Consider the following 17,328-nt stretch of genomic DNA (forward strand, 5'->3'; position numbering starts at 1 on the left):
TCTTATTAAACTTTGCAGTCCGCACGAAGGATTGCACACCCCTGTCCGTGAAATAAATAAAGTAATGGTTATTAAAACAGTCCTACGTGGACCATGGACGATTGAAACGTCTTCCATGGAAAATCAAGGTCGCTCATTTAAATGAGGCAGCGCAAATCGATAGAACACCACTATCGAGTAGGCTACCGGTCGCTCATCTCGACGAGGCAACATATCTCGACAGAACACCGGCTCCAATCTCGCTCACTCTGAACCCCCCACTCTCAGCGACACTCCAACCTGTGTCAAATACATGGACACTAGATCCACCCATCCCCCAGCTCTGCCTATGGTCTCCCCCCCACCATCCACAACTCTGCCATAGCACCCCCACTGATGGACACAGCAGGCCCACCAACCACCACTGCCTCTACCCCCCGCTCCAGCCCCTCACCTCTGCCTCTGGTAACAACTTACCCAGCACCACCCACCCCTCCCAAACGTCATTCGACCACACCCATCACTGACTATCACCTCTAAACAAGTCGGAGGGGTACTGAAAAAACTCAAATCCAAGGCAGCTGGCCCTGATGGTGTATTAGGAGGCATTAGCTGAGCCAGGAGTGTGCAGGAAGGAAAGGTCCCAGCCATGTGGAAAACATCATGCCTGATACCCGTCCCAAAGAAAGCAGCCCTCACCTCACATCTAATGAAAACATTCGAACGGGTGCCACCTCAAGCCCCAGGTACGCCACACACTGGATCCTCTGCAGTTTGCCTACCAAGAGAAAGTGGGAGTGGAGAATGCTATCCTGTATCTCCTCCACAGGATACATTCTCACTTGGACAAGGGTGGCTGTGCTGTAAGAATCGTGTTTTTTGATTTCTCCAGCGCTTTCAACACTATTCAACCACTGCTGCTGAGAGATAAACTGGTGCGGATGGGAGTGGAGCCAGGCCTGGTGACCTGGATCACTGACTACCTCACGGAGCGACCCCAGTTTGTAAGGATGGGTGACATCACATCTGAGACAGTGGTGAGCAGCACAGGAGCGCCACAAGGAACGGTGCTTTCCCCCGTGCTGTTCACTCTGTATACAACAGACTTCAGCTACAACTCTGCGACATGCCACATGCAGAAGTTTTCAGACGACACTGCAATTGTGGGGTGTATCAGAGACGGTCAGGAGGAGGAGGAGCACAGGGGACTGGTCGACAACTTCGTGGGATGGTGTCAAAACAATCAGCTGCACCTGACACCACCAAAACCAAGGAAATGGTGGTTGATTTCAGGCGCTCCATCCCGCACCTGGTGCCTGTTTCTATTGGGGGAGAGAAGGTGGAGACTGTCAGCACTTACAAGTACCTAGGAGTGCACCTCGACAATAAACTGGACTGGTCCACAAACTCAGATGCACTCTACAGGAAAGGCCAAAGCAGGCTCTATTTCCTCAGAAGGCTGAGGTCCTTCAATGTCTCCAGCCGACTTCTGCTTATGTTCTACCAGTCTGTCATGGCCAGCGTGCTCTTCTTTGCTGCGACGTGCTGGGGTGGAAGCATCAGGGAGAGAGATGCTGGACGCCTTGACAGACTGGTGAGGAAGGCGGGATCAGTGGTGGGCATGGAGCTGGAGACACTTACCTCAATAACTGAGAGCAGAACACTGAGCAGACTAGACTCTATTATGGACAATCAGCATCACCCCCTTAACGTCACCTTCACTAACCAACTGCCACAGCAGGACTGACAGACTAAGGAAGTCCTTTTTCCCATGGGCAATTCAGCTGTTTAACAACACACAGAAGGGCACTAAATAGAACATTATCATAGGGGACTGGACTGCCTGACATGCCAGAGCTGGCCCAGACCGGGAAACCTCTTGGTGTGGGTGTGTGTGTGTGTGTGTGTGTGTGTGTGTGTGTGTGTGTGTGTGTGTGTGTGTGTGTGTGTGTGTGTGTGTGTGTGTGTGTGTGTGTGTGTGCTGTCCAATCACTGCACTAAGGAACTTCTGACTCTTGACCACTGGACATACTTGTTTTTCCTGCTTACCACAAGCAAAGATTGTGATCTGCCGGAGATGGCCCAGTTACTGGGGAACCTCTTTGTGTGTGTGTGTGTGTGTGTGTGTGTGTGTGTGTGTGTGTGTGTGTGTGTGTGTGTGTGTGTGTGTGTGTGTGTGTGTGTGTGTGTGTGTGTTTGCCTAATACACTTACCTGTACTTTACTGTGACATTGTGAGAATTTTCCACCCCTACCCCTATAACTATATCATAGATCCCTGTTACTCATTGCGCGGCTCGCGAGCGCCTGACTTGGAGGCTCGCAAGGTTATAGAAAAAATATTATAGCCCAACACAATCAACAGACCTGCATTTCAAATCTGCCATGCCTACGTACATATACAATGAACACGCATCACAGTCATCTGCATCACGCCAAGTAGGCAAGGCTATGGACACGTCTACATCAAGATCTCTTTTTCTCCACCTGGCTGACCCGGCACCCCATGCGTCATTGTTTACTGACAAATTTGACTCGGGCTCGCGCAGCAAGCCACATTTCCCCTCCGAAGTGAGCCGCGAAAATCAATCACAGATCTTATTTTAAAATGCATTGGCTGTCATTTTTATGGACGTTTGTTCACATTTTCATTGGTGTCTAAGTTTTGCATTATTTTAAAAATAGACGGCTTTACATTCTAAATGGCTGGGGGTCGTCTATCAGCAGAAAAAAGAGCGCCGAAACTTAACCTAATCCGTACACCAAACACATCTCTGGTCCCCTTTTCATGACCAAGAGTGCTCTCCATTAGAGTTCAGTTGGAAAGTAAAAATTGTAAATTATTTGACATGAAATATGCTTATACGGACGGAAAACCGTCCAAACGAAAATCCAGTTGACGGAAATCCATCATAGCGACGGAGAACTTTAATCCATGACATACACACACACACACACCCACACACACACACACACACACACACCTTGCCGTGTAAGCATTCCACTGTGGCGGTCTGCCTGACGTTGCCCACGTGTACGGTGACTTGGAAGCCCGGCCGGAAGCTCTTGGCGTGGAAGAGCAGCACCACGGCCGCCTCGAAACGCCAGCAGATGACTGGCCTCATCTTAGGACTGACCATCACCATGCCCTGCAGCACACACACACACACACACACACACACACACACACACACACACACACACACAGGAGATCATTGGCCTCATCTTAGGACTGACCATCACCATCACACACACGCGCACACACACACACACACACAGGAGATCACTGGCCTCATCTTAGGACTGACCATCACCATGCCCTGCAGCACACACACACACACACACACACACACACACACACACACACACACACACACACACACACACACACACACACACACACACACACACACACACACTCTCTCTCTCTAACACCTAACACTCACACACACACTCACACTAACACCTAACACACACACACACACACACACACACACACACGCACGGACGCACGCACGCGCGCACGCACACTCACACACACACACACACACCTTTCTGAGCAGTGTGCGTGGTATGTTGCCCAGTGCCAGTGTGGCTGCCTGGCCAAATCGCTGTATAAACACAAACACACAAACACACACACACACACACACACACACACACACACACACACACACACACTCTCTCTCTCTCTCTAACACCTAAAACACACACACAGAGACACACACACACAATCTCTCTCTCTCTCTCTCTCTCTCTGTCTCTCTAACACACACACTCATACACACACACACACACACACACACACACACACTCTCTCTCTCTCTCTCTAACACTAACACACACACACACACACACACACACACACACACACACACACACACACACACACACACACACCTAACACACAGACACACACTAACCCCTAACACAACACACACACAAACTCCATCACACACACACACACACACACACACACACAGACACACACAGACACACACAGACACACAAACTCCAACACACACACACACACACACAAACACACACCTTTCTGAGCAGTGTGCGTGGTACGTTCCCCAGTGCCAGGGTGGCTGCCTGGCCGGCTCGCAGTACGCGGACGCTGGAGCGGTTCCTCTGGATGCTCTGCACTCTGGCCCGCAGGAAACCCCCCTCCTCTGTGGGGCCCACCAGCAGCCGCTCGCCCTCCCCACACACACCACTGGGTAGGGCACACACACACACACCCACACACACACACACACACACACGCATGGACGGATGCACACGAACAGACACACACACACACACACACGCACATAGACGCACGCGGACACACACACACACGCGCATGGACGGATGCACACGGATGCACACGCACATGGATGCACGCGGACACACACACGCAAATGGACGCGGACACACACGCGTGTGCACACACACACGCACATGGACGCACGCGGACACACACACACACGCACATGGACGCGGACACACATGCGTGCGCACACACACGCATGGACGCACATGGACATACACACACACATGCACACACATACACACACATGGACATGCATACAAAGAGGGGGTAGGCAAGGGGAGAAAGAGAGTTAAAGAGGGAGAGACAAGAGAGGAAGAGATAGAGAGAGAGAGAGAGAGACAGAGAGAGAGAGAGAGAGAGAGAGAGAGAGACAGAGAGAGCGAGAAGAGAGGAAGAGAGAGTCAATAAAAGGGCCTCAGTGATTGGCTAAGATTGCATGATGTTATAATAATGTCTCCCTATCCCCCTCTATCCATATCTCACTCTTTATCTCTCTCATCCCTCTCTCCCGCTATCTCTCCCTCTCTCTTTCTCTCTCTCCCTGCACCCCCCTCCCACTATCTCTTCCTGGCTAACCTCTCCCTCTACAGTACCTTGCTCTCATTCTCTCTTTCCATTTCTCTCCATCCCTCTCTCCCTGCCCCCACTATTACCTGTACAGCGTTCCTCCGACCACTGTTTATACACACCTCTCTCTAATGTCATGTAATGTAATGTCATATCTGCATAGCGAATATAATGTAGTGTAACGTAATGTAGTAGTGTTAGGTAGTAGTGTAATGTAGTGCAATGTAATGTAGTGTAATGTAGTAGTGTAATGTAGTAGTGTAATGTAGTGTAATGTAATGTAGTAGTGTAATGTAGTGTAATGTAGTGTAATGTAGTAGTGTAATGTAGTGTAATGTAGTAGTGTAATGTAGTGTAATGTACTGCACTGTAATGTAGTGTAATGTACTGCACTGTAATGTAGTGTAATGTACTGCACTGTAATGTAGTGTAATGTAATGTACTGTACTAAACTGTAATGTAGTGTAATGTAGTGTAATGTAGTGTAATGTAGTGTAATGTAATGTAGTGTAATGTAGTGTAATGTAGTGTAATGTAGTAGTGTAATGTAGTGTAATGTAATGTAGTGTAATGTAATGTGATGTAATATACTACCTGTACAACGTTCCTCCCACCACTGTTCCTACACACCTCTCTCTAATGTAATGTAATGTACAGTCGTATAGTGTAATGTAATGTATGTAATGTAATGTAATGTAATGTAATGTAGTAATGTAATGTAATGTAGTGTACAAGATACAAGATACAAGATACAAGATATTTTATTGTCATGTGTATATATATGAAACATATATATACAATGAAAAGCTTCCCTGCTCTGGTAGTCCCAAAAAAGGTAAAAAAGTTAAGGTTAAAAAGGCAAAAAAAAAAAAAAAAAAAATGTAGTGTAATGTAGTGTAATGTAGTAGTGTAATGTAGTGTAATGTAGTAGTGTAATGTAGTGTAATGTAATGTAGTGTAATGTAGTAGTGTAATGTAGTAGTGTAAATGTAATGTAATGTAGTGTAATGTAATGTAGTGTAATGTGATGTAATATACTACCTGTACAGCGTTCCTCCCACCACTGTTTATACACACCTCTCTCTAATGTCTGTAATGTACAGTAGTATAGTGTGATGTAATGTATGTAATGTAATGTACAGTAGTATAGTGTGATGTAATGTAATGTAATGTACATCAATGGAGAACGTGTAGAGCAAGTGAGCTCATTTAAATTCCTAGGTGTACACATCTCCGCGGATCTCTCCTGGTCGACTAACACCTCGGCTCTGGTAAAAAAAGGCCCAGCAGCGATTGCACTTCCTCAGAGTACTTAAGAAAGAACAGTTAGACTCAAGCTTGCTGGTGACCTTTTACCGTTCCACCATAGAGAGCCTGCTGACCTACGCAGTGTCAGTGTGGCACTCAAGTTGCACTGAGGCTGACAGGAAGAGACTGCAGAGGGTGACCAAAACAGCACAAAAAATCATAGGCTGCCCCCTGCCTCCCATACCCACCATCTACAACTCACGCTGCGTAAGTAGAGCCAGGAGTATCATTAAAGATCCCACACATCCTGGCTTTCATCTCTTCACACTGTTGCCCTCTGGCAGGCGCTACAAGGCATTGCCAGCCAGAACCAATAGGATGAAGAACAGCTTCTTCCCCAAAGCTGTTACAACAATGAACACACACTTACTGGACAATGCTCATCTATAAAGGACTGTGCACTTCGTAGGGAAGCTAAAATCTCAGTATACTTTGTATACTGACAATAAAGGCTTTCTATTTCTATTTCTATTTCTATTTCTACAGTAGTATAGTGTGATGTAATGTAATGTAATGTACAGTAGTATAGTGTCATGTAATGTAATGTATTACCTGTACAGCGTTCCTCCCACCACTGTTCCTACATCTGGCACTGAGTAGATCTCATCCACCTGCAGAAACACCAGCTCATAGTGAGTAGTGGCATAAATCACCTGCACAGTGTGTGCAAGTGTGTGTGTGTGTGTGTGTGTGTGTGTGTGTGTGTGTGTGTGTGTGTGTGTGTGTGTGTGTGTGTGTGTGTGTGTGTGTGTGTGTGTGTGTGTGTGTGTGTGTGTGCATGAAAGTGAAAGTGAAAGCCGTGAAAGCCCAACAGGGAAAATCCAACTCCCCTTGTCATAGTGACACAGCACTCCACAGCACACAAGTGCACACTGTACACAACGAAATTGCATTTATGCCTCACCCGTGCAAAGGGGCAGCCCCCAAGGGAGCAGTGCGGTGTGACGGTACAATACTCAGCGTACCTCAGTCATGGAGGAGGATGGGGGAGAGCACTGGTCAATTACTCCCCCCACCAACCTGGCAGGTCGGCAACCTTTAAGCTACAAGTCTGACGCCCTAACCGCTTACCCATGACTGCCCCTATTGTGTGTGTGTGTGTGTGTGTGTGTGTGTGTGTGTGTGTGTGTGTGTGTGTGTGTGTGTGTGTGTGTGTGTGTGCTACCTGGAACTCGGTCAGTTGTTGCATGAGCTCCTCCTGTTCTTTGCTGTTGCTAAGAGGCGGTAGAACATTCAGGAAGATCTTCAGCAGATCCAGATTCTCACCAGACACACTCGACACCGTGAAGATGGGCGTCACGCTGCGCGCACGCGCACACACACACACACACACACACACACACACACACACACACACACACACACAAACATACACTCAATTTTTAACACTGTTTACAAATGTGACACCTCCACTACAAAGACAGGCACCTCTCAGAGAGAGAGAGAGAGAGAGAGAGAGAGAGAGAGAGAGAGAGAGAGTTACTTTGAAGAGTGCAGTGTTTCTCTCTCACACACTGGAGACCAGTAGTCACACACGCACACACACACACACACACACACACACACACACACACACACACACACCCACAGTCAGTGAGTTACCTTGATGAGTGTGTGAAGTGCTGCGCTGCACTGACGGCGTCATCGCCATTGGCCACCAGCAGGGGCAGTCTGCTGCATCCCGGCTGCTTCAGGAGCCTGGTTAGCTGCCTTAACGTCCGCTCCAGAGCCCCCCGGCCACACACACACACGTCCACCTGCAACCACCAAGCACACGCACGCACGCTAGTGTTGTCACGATACTAATATTTTGGTACCGGTATCGGTAATTTCGGTATTTCGGTACTTTTCGGTAAAAAAAAAAACACCAAAAAAAAACAATAAAATATTGCTTCTATGTCCTGTAATGCAATATTTTTCCAGCTCCCAGTACAAATCACTCCAATCTCAATATAACACGGTCATAATAGTCTACTCTGCACTGAAACAGCAGCATTTTTTTAATAATCCCATCCAAATAATTTTGTTAATATAACACAAAATACAAGAACATGAGTGGATATTTATTTGGATAGCACACCTCACATCATAGTAAGTTACTTTTAATTCAAATGTGATATCTGTTAGTGAATGTGCAGTGAATTATTTCTCGCACATTTCCATGTTTTCACTGCTGGTAGATTTTGACCAAAACCCCAACTCAAAATTACAGCCACTACTTGCTGTTCCCCAGCACTTCAAGGGTTAATGTGAAACTCGCACTGATCCAATCAGAAGCGCCTCTCTCTCCCCCTCTTCTCTTCTAGCTAACTTGCTACAGGCAACGAGGCAATTTTACAGGATGGATTCACAAAGCAATCAAAAATAATGTCACTCATGTAAATTCTGCACACAGTAGGCCTACAGCATGATACTATTCCAGCTGTAAGTTAAAGTTACAAATAAAAGTGCTTAGCAATCGCTAACGGCTATTCAGTTTGAAGTGTTTACAAGCAGCAGGCGTTGCCGTTTGCCACATTGTTGCATATCGGTACTTTTCAAACGCAGTATAGTACCGTTTTAAATGCCTTAGTAACTCGGTACTTTTTTTATACCGGTATACCGTGCAACCCGCACGCACGCACGCACGCACACACACACACGCACACACACACAAAATCTACACCGAAAAAAATGCTGCTGAAATAAACTCGCTGTGAGACATCACATCACAGAATGCCAGCAGTTGATGCAAATCTGAATACGGTATGTAAAGCAATGTTTTCAAATGAAAAGTGTTTCCCACGACACTCCTTCGAACCGCGCTGTCAAAAGTTGTATGTGGGGTTTTCTGACAACGGTCCGTGGTCACGAGAGCCATCGTTCACTTACTAATGACTCGCATAAGCATTGGCTGACTCGGGACTGTGATTAATTAAACTTTTAAACCTACCTGGAGCCCATTTAAATACTATCTCACCTAAGGGGATGAATATGTATTTTCTGTAATTGTCTCCCCTTTTTAAGACATGAGAAATGTACTCTATATGCTATATGTAAACGCACAATATATCCAATCTCTCCTGGCTTGCAAACATTACTGCCTTGCAGTAAACCGTTTTGTTTTAGGGAGTTGTTCCAAGCTGTGTTCGCTGTCAAAATCAGACAGCATGGTCAAATGCACTCTCCAAATGAAAGGACACGCATGCAGACGCATTAGAATGGATTTTGATGGGCTAGTAAACCAACAGGCAATTATTAGAATTGTTCCACGGGACCAAAAGCCTCCATGGATGCGCAATAATGTGCTCAAAAATCAATAATATATTGTGGCGTTGGCACGCGCGTAACGACAAGCAGTCACAGCGGTGCGTGTTGAGTAACCCCTCCCACTTTCTGTTCTTTTACTGAGATATTTCAATCCAGTCCGAATCGGCCTTTTCTTTTACCGACGTCCTGAGATAAAAATCACATTACCCCATGTCCATACATAAAACTAGTCCCGTCGGAATAGGGCTTAAGACTTTTGTCTGGCACCAGCAATAAGTATTTTTGGATGAGGGCACCCTACCCAAAACTACTATGTCTTACACACAAACACATGCACACACAAAGACACACAGACACACATACCTTGCTCACTACCACGAAGATAGGCACCTTCAGTGCCATGGCGAGGCCCAGGTGCTCACGTGTCGTGCCCACTGTAACACACACACACACACACACACACACACACACACACACACACACACACACACACACACTTTATGTTAATCTGCCCACTGCAAAACACGCACACACTCATGCAACAGACAATGCAACAGACAACACACACACACACACACACACACACACACACACACACACACACACACACACACACACACACACACACACACACACACACACTTTATGTTAATCTGCCTATTACAACAGACGAGACACACATACACGAATTAAAGGAGCACTCCTGCCAATTTCAATATGCTGTTGTATTGCTCACGCTACCCTTGACTTGTCAGTACCCGGTCATGCTGCATTTTTTGGCACAGCCCTTTCCGAGATATGAGCTATTGTAATGGTGGCAGCTTTTGTTTACATTTTTTAAAATCTTAACATAGGCCTACTTCAAATATTTTCCCAAAAGTTATATATGTTTCCTAGTTGTCTGCTGATGTTGCATAACCATTTGGATGTTTTGGGGAATAAATAAAAATGCTTTTTGAAATGTAAACAAACACCTGCCCCCATTACAAAAAATCTCAGGTAATGACAAGTTCAGGGTAGTGCGAGCATTACAACTGCATGTTGAAATTGGCCTGAGTTATCCTTTAAATGTACACTGTGCAGGAAATGGTCAAAAAAGGTACTGCAACTATGCTGCTCATTGAAACTGGGCTGCCTATTGCCAAATTTGATCTTCACATGAAAGTTTACTGAGTAATAAACAAATATTTTCTAGTAAGATCCAAATACAGTCATTTTTGCAGCTAAAAATGGCTATTTTTGGAAATTCAAAATGGCGGACCATGGAGAAGATCCCCCTTTTCATGTATGGAAAGTGCATTTTTTCCAGTCATAAAGAATACTTAGAATTTGATAGTGGTGGTCAGTATTCATGAAAAAGGTAACATTAGTGAATGGGCAGCATGAATTCTGGAAATAAATAACTAAAAATCTCACACAGTGTCCCTTTAAGAAAATCTGGCCAGGTGTTCCCTCTTAATGCACACACACACACACACACACACACACACACACACACACACACACACTACTGACCTATGCCCGTGTTGGCCCCCACTACCAGCATGGCGAAGTCTGGGCAGTAGCTGGTGAGGCCGAATATGGTGGTCTTGAGGTACTTATGGTGGCCCGCCAGGTCCATAAAGGTGATCATCTTGGACGAGCTCTCACAGATCTCCTCTGCTGTACGGGACTCGCTGTAGTTCACCACCTGCGCATGGAAAAAACACATACACACACATGCACACACGCGCACACACACACACACACACACACAGTAGCAAACAGTGGTGGGACAAGCATGTAAACACAGACACGAAAAACACACAGGCACGACAAGCACACACACACAGGCATGACAAGCATGAATGTGCACGCACACACACACCACCACCACCACATACCATCTCCAATCACACACGCACACATACATACACAAATATGCAACAAGCACACATGCACAGAAACACACACACACACACACACACACACACACACACACACACACACACACACACACACACACACACACACACACTATGCTATATACTACACACAAACACACATTTTAGCATATAGCATAGTATGTAAAAAAATGCAAACACACTAGGGTGCATCACACACCCCAATTTTTGCAGTACTGTTTCTTGGCGCGAATACAACTTCCTTGTAAAATCTTGGCAAAGATGCTTGAAATATTTAATGGTGTGAATGGCAGGCAGCTTATTCTTGCCTATGACGCATCATAATATTAAAAATATTTTTACCCCTTTTAATGTTTGTGCTTAACTTTGAGGGGGGAAAAAAACATCGGAAGAAAACATACTAAACTGACGTTACCTCTCCCTTGCTATTGAATCCCAGGATCTCGAAGCTGATGCTGGATGTGCGGCCGGTCTGGATCTCGTGGAGATGCCTGAAGAGGTTGAGTCTGGCGCGGCCGCGCCCGTTATCCAGCTCCCCCTGGGTCAGCACGCCCAGCAGGGTCGACTTGCCCACGTCCACGTTACCCAGCACGGCCACGCGCAGGTCAAGAAACTACACACACACACACACACACACACACACACACACACATTAGGTACACACACGGGTGGTTGACGTGACGCCTTGTTTTTTCGTAACATTGATTAAAAACCTACAAAACTGTTATTTTTCCTTTAAAAAAACAAATGTCAATGGAAGAAGATGTGGTACATTATGTTTCATATTAGTCTTAGATGAGAAGAAACATTTTTGTTAAGATTTATGTAAAGGCTTATATGTCAAATATCCTGCGGTGTGACTGTAACATTAAACATTAAACCATGAAATGAAAATGCACACACACACATTAGATACACACACACACACACAAACACACGCACACACAGGCCCACACATTAGATACACACACATTAGAGACACACACAGACACACAAACACACACATTAGATACACACACACACATTATACACACACTGCAGACACACACACTGAAAGCGCTGGAATCAAACATTCGGTGCAAAACTTTTAACCATAATATAGATCTAACAAACTCTGTCACAAGAAACGTAGCTGCCTAAGACTGAGGAGAACTGAAGAACTGAAGGACATCACGGTTATAGTTTTATGGTAGTTTCACCTTTAATTCTTCTCAATCTTTGGCCGTTACTTTGTGAATACGTTTCTTGTGACACTGATGGCTTTGCAACAGTGCCTTTGACAGTTCTGTGATCACATGATCAATATCTTGGAAATTCTCAAGACAGTCACATCCTTCTGGAAGACTTCAAAATTGTTTATACTGCAGACTTTTCAGATTTGTTAGATATGTTTTAAGGCTGAAACATTATTATCCACTACTTTCTGCACAAGCACGTCCGCTAGATACTAGTTAGCTTGCCAGGTACCGTCTTGTTAACACACACACGCACACACACACACACACACACACACACACAGTCTCTCTCTCTCACTCGCTCTCTCTCTACCAACCTGCTGATTATCCGGGACTTTCCGCACGAGCACCTCAGCGATCTTACGGCAGCCTGTCTCCGCAGAGCCGTAGTCCACCTCTCTCTCTCTCAGCAACGTGATGTCCGCACCCACCCTGAAAACACACACACACACACACGTACAGTACATGAGACAAACACACACACACATACACACACACACACACACACACACACACACACACACACAAACACACGTTAGACACACACACACACACACACACACACACACACACACACACACACACACACACACACACACACACACACACACACACATTAGACAGCAGACACACACACACACATACATTAGACACATACTGTATACTCACGTGCACACACATAAACACACACACACACACATGATGTATGCATTCAAACACACACACACACACACACACATGCATACATTCACACACAAACACACCTCACAGGTTATTGTTGTTGTTGAAGCGCAAAAACATTTGCTTACTGACAGATTAGCTTTAGGGATTGTTTTAGTCAGGGCATGATTTTAGCATTCACTTTTTCTTTTTTTTTATGGGAGTGTAGTATGCACGTGTCTGTGTGTGTGTGTGTGTGTGTGTGTGTGTGTGTGTGTGTGTGTGTGTGTGTGTGTGTGTGTGTGTGTGTGTGTGTGTGTGTGTGTGTGTGTGTGTGTGTGTGTGTGTCTCACTTCTCCGCCATGCGTCTGAGCGTGCTGAGTGAGGCGGTCATCTCTGATTGGCTGAGGCCGACCAGCAGGCCGTTGTCCTCCACTCCTATTTGGTAGAGCGCCTCGCCCCGCCCCTCCTGCAGACGCCACTTCAGCTGCGTTGCCAGGTGCTCAAAACGGTACTGGGTCGGGTTCACCAGCTTTAGCTGCGTTGTTAACACACACGCACGCACACGCACACGCACACGCACACGCGCACGCACACACACACGCACACCATCACCAACAGAATGGTTGCCAGATTCTCAAAACCGTACAGCGTCGGGTCCACCAACTTTTGCTGCGTTATTAACACACACATGCATGTACACACACACAAACACCAATGACAATCAGGTTGCCAGGTGTTCAAACACAAACACAAACACAAACACACATGAACACACACACACACACATCATTACGATAACAGTAAGGCGTTAAAACAGCTGAAGGGGCGGTGTTCAGTTGCCATTGGGGGGCATTAGTCTATCATATTCTCTAACACTAAGGGCAGACTTATGATGCGGTCAAGGGGGCATCGGGAGGCTTATGATCAGGTCCATGGGGTGTTTGTTCAAAAAAGGTTGAGAAGCCCTGGTTTAGAGGAAGCCTTACCTTATACTCGATGTTCCCCTCCTCCGCCTGAGAAGGGAAAGAAGAGACTTACTTACAGTATAGACTGCACACGCACACGCACACACATGCACGCATGCACGCACGCACACACACACACACGCACACATCACACAACGTCTTTCTCCACGACTGTGGTACCCTGAGCGTAGCATAATCCCGCCGCACTGCTGCTTTAAAGCGCTGGTTACCAAAATACTGCGCAGGCCTACTGGGCTCATGCCCAGGGGCCCAAGAGGCACTGGAGCCCTGAACCCCTTAGTGCAGTGCCTACGTCATAATATTATTTACTCTCACCGAAATTGTAATGACCAAGTCTTAATCTGTCACTTAAGGCTCTTGGCAATGTCATAGCAAAGTCGTTGTGATGTGTTCTTTTCAGCAATGAGTGATAGAGGCTACTAGCCTGATTATCATCGACTTTCAAATCGCTTCCACACTTGGTCTGACCAAGAGCATAACAAATAACATTTCCCAAACGGCCTCCCTTGGTTTGCTAATGGTTATGTGCTTCCCAAAAAAGTGGAGTGAGGAGAGGAGAGAGGAGTTCCCGATATTTCAGGAGCTCAGAAAGTACTTGCATTGCTCTTGACCTGACTAGTAGCAACCCTGAGGGTGTTGTGTCATTAGGAGGGCACGGCCTGGCTAAGAGGATACACCCAAGCTTCTCCCTGGGGGAGAAAAAACAGACAGAAGAGGCTCTCTGATATGTGGCCTAAAAGCCTAATATCGGAGAGGGGGGGGGCTTTCAGCTCTCTGGCCCAGGGGCTCAAGAAGCACTAATCCGTCCCTGCTGGTTGAAATAAGGAGGCAGGGTGTTTTTACTTTCTAAACCCAGGGTAGTCCCTGTTTCCATTTCCATCACATAGCCTACACATAGAAAAAAATACTAATAGTCACAATAATGACATTTTGAAGTTTTAGAGCTTCTAGGCCTACAACTATGGCTTCAATTCATTGGTTAGATTAATACATTTGCTTGGTGTTGGAATGCATGATCAATGACACAAGAAAAACATTATTATCTAAATCATTTCAGCACAGCTTCTCATTTAATGTACACATGACGGAGAATCAAAACATAAAAAAAATATATATATTTTGTAACATAATAGAATCACCCGTAAAAGTCTAGATAGGCCTACATGCGGGAAATAAAGCCTTGTGGTCCCAATATATCACGTTTTATTTATGGCTTGTTGTGGAGGACTATCATATTTTGTTTTGAATGTTCAAGTTGTATAAAGTATGTAGGCCTATATATTTAACACTGGTACCATGTTATTGCATAGTTGAAAAGCCATCTAGCCTAGGTCTAATGTCATAGGCTACGAGTGTAGTAAGAATGTACAGGGATTGGACAAAATATCCGAGACACCTGTTATTTTAGTGGGGGTGGGGGAAGTTTCATGGCTCAAGTGGACCAGCCTGTTGGCCGATTCTGAATTACTTGCACATTGCACCAGTAAAGTGTGAAGGCTCAATTAGCAGGGTAAGAGCACAGTTTTGCACAGTTCTGTTAAAAAACACATATCTGGCTAACATCCAGGACCACTACGACCAGGCGGTAGGTGACGTTCTATTAGCACACGACGTCTTGCAAAAGTGTGAATTATCCAACCATAGTCTCTCTATGCCATCTAAGACTAGGTTTAGCAAGGTGCAATTAGATGCAAGTTAGATACACCCCAGTGGCAATGGGACACCTGTCACAAAACACAAGCATTGATAAGGTAATGCTAACGTTGTCTGTTAGCTAAATTCTTAGCTGCGCAGTTGTAAACAGAGATGCTGTGCGTGTAGCCTACCTCCGGTGGTAAATAAGGGGGTGGGTCATCCCTCTGCTTCTTCCCTCGTTTCCTCCTGCCTCTTTTCCCTCTTCTCGTTTTTTTCCGTCTATTATTGCCTTGGGAAGACTCGCTGCCCGGCGCGACGTTCACATGGGTTGTTTTGGGTGCGTTTGGAGAGGGTTTGGATCCCCCGCAGTGGCCTGGTACCTGGGCATCCATCGCAGTGTCTATGCAAAAAGATATCCAATAAACGGCATTTGGGAAATGATTTCACTTGATGCAGCAGGGAATGACAGAGTCTCGGTGGACCCTTGGGTCGGTATCAGCTGCATGGGTGAGGTGCATTCCCTCTTAGCGAGGGAAGCTAGCTAATGTTACATTTCTGTGATGGACTGACTGAAAGTGTCAACTTGTCTCCGTCGGATGAGGCAATGGTTCTGCAAGAGGAACGGTCGGCGAGTTGCTGCCTGCTGCTCTCTCACGCCCTCTAGTGCCATCTTCCACACAAACACAAACGCGCTCACGGAGTTGCTGTGCATGATTCCAAAATCCCGCGTCCTCTTTTCTCATAATTATGCTTGCGGGGTGTTGAATGGGGGAATATCACAAATATCATAATGTTAGATTAACACCCTTGTTTTGAAAAAAAAAAACATTGTTGGCTACTAAAGAATATTAAGTTATATAGCCTAGGCCTAGAATTTAAAACTGAAAGGCTACTGCAGTGCTAGTCTAATAACTGTAATTAATTGTAGGCCTAATCAACACATTCTCATTTCATCTCTCTCTCTCTCTCTCTCTCTCTCTCTCTCTCTCTCTCTCTCTCTCTCTCTCTCTCTCTCGCGCGCGCACACGCACACGCGCACACACACACACACACACACACACACACACACACACACACACACACACACACACACACACACACACACACACACTTTTCTTGTTCGATGGAGCCAAATAGCAATGTAGGCTATTACAACTGGGCTGGAAGAAGGCCTAACAGTGTTTCTCAAACTTTTATGTCATTCCAAAGGAAGGGTATAATTTGCCTGCTCTCCCCCAGAAAAATGGCTACAAAAATACAAATGAAGAGGCCTAAATAAATAAATGAATGATCAACGTTCATTAAAGCCCAAATTTTGTTTATCAACTTATTCATCAAAATAATGTTTAGAACTTGTTCGGTTCATTTCATGTAGCCTATACTGTTCTTCAAAACATGTTTAATACAATTAGTGAACACATTGTTAGCAAATAGGTTAACTTTATGGCAAACCAGAAATAAAAAGAAAAAATAAACCTTCTGATT

The 17,328-nt window shown here is 45.6% G+C and overlaps 1 protein-coding gene across 1 annotated transcript in view; it reads right to left on the reverse strand.

Annotated features, from left to right (window-relative positions):
* LOC134454346 (GTP-binding protein 2-like) overlaps nt 1–16,435 on the reverse strand; it is an 18,172-nt gene extending 1,737 nt beyond the window's left edge. The window contains exons 1-12 of the mRNA XM_063205304.1: nt 16,035–16,435; nt 14,209–14,235; nt 13,573–13,757; nt 12,877–12,991; nt 11,740–11,937; nt 10,936–11,110; nt 9,784–9,854; nt 7,774–7,928; nt 7,337–7,472; nt 6,724–6,782; nt 4,026–4,197; nt 2,963–3,127 (exon numbers count right to left, since the gene is read on the reverse strand). Coding sequence (XP_063061374.1) covers nt 2,963–3,127; nt 4,026–4,197; nt 6,724–6,782; nt 7,337–7,472; nt 7,774–7,928; nt 9,784–9,854; nt 10,936–11,110; nt 11,740–11,937; nt 12,877–12,991; nt 13,573–13,757; nt 14,209–14,235; nt 16,035–16,235 — 1,659 coding nt within the window. The 5' untranslated portion in view covers nt 16,236–16,435. The remainder of the gene's footprint in view (nt 1–2,962; nt 3,128–4,025; nt 4,198–6,723; nt 6,783–7,336; nt 7,473–7,773; nt 7,929–9,783; nt 9,855–10,935; nt 11,111–11,739; nt 11,938–12,876; nt 12,992–13,572; nt 13,758–14,208; nt 14,236–16,034) is intronic.
* Between the last annotated feature and the right edge of the window lie 893 nt (nt 16,436–17,328).

This window comes from Engraulis encrasicolus, chromosome 1 (assembly GCF_034702125.1).
Source record: "Engraulis encrasicolus isolate BLACKSEA-1 chromosome 1, IST_EnEncr_1.0, whole genome shotgun sequence".
Lineage (NCBI taxonomy): Eukaryota > Metazoa > Chordata > Actinopteri > Clupeiformes > Engraulidae > Engraulis > Engraulis encrasicolus.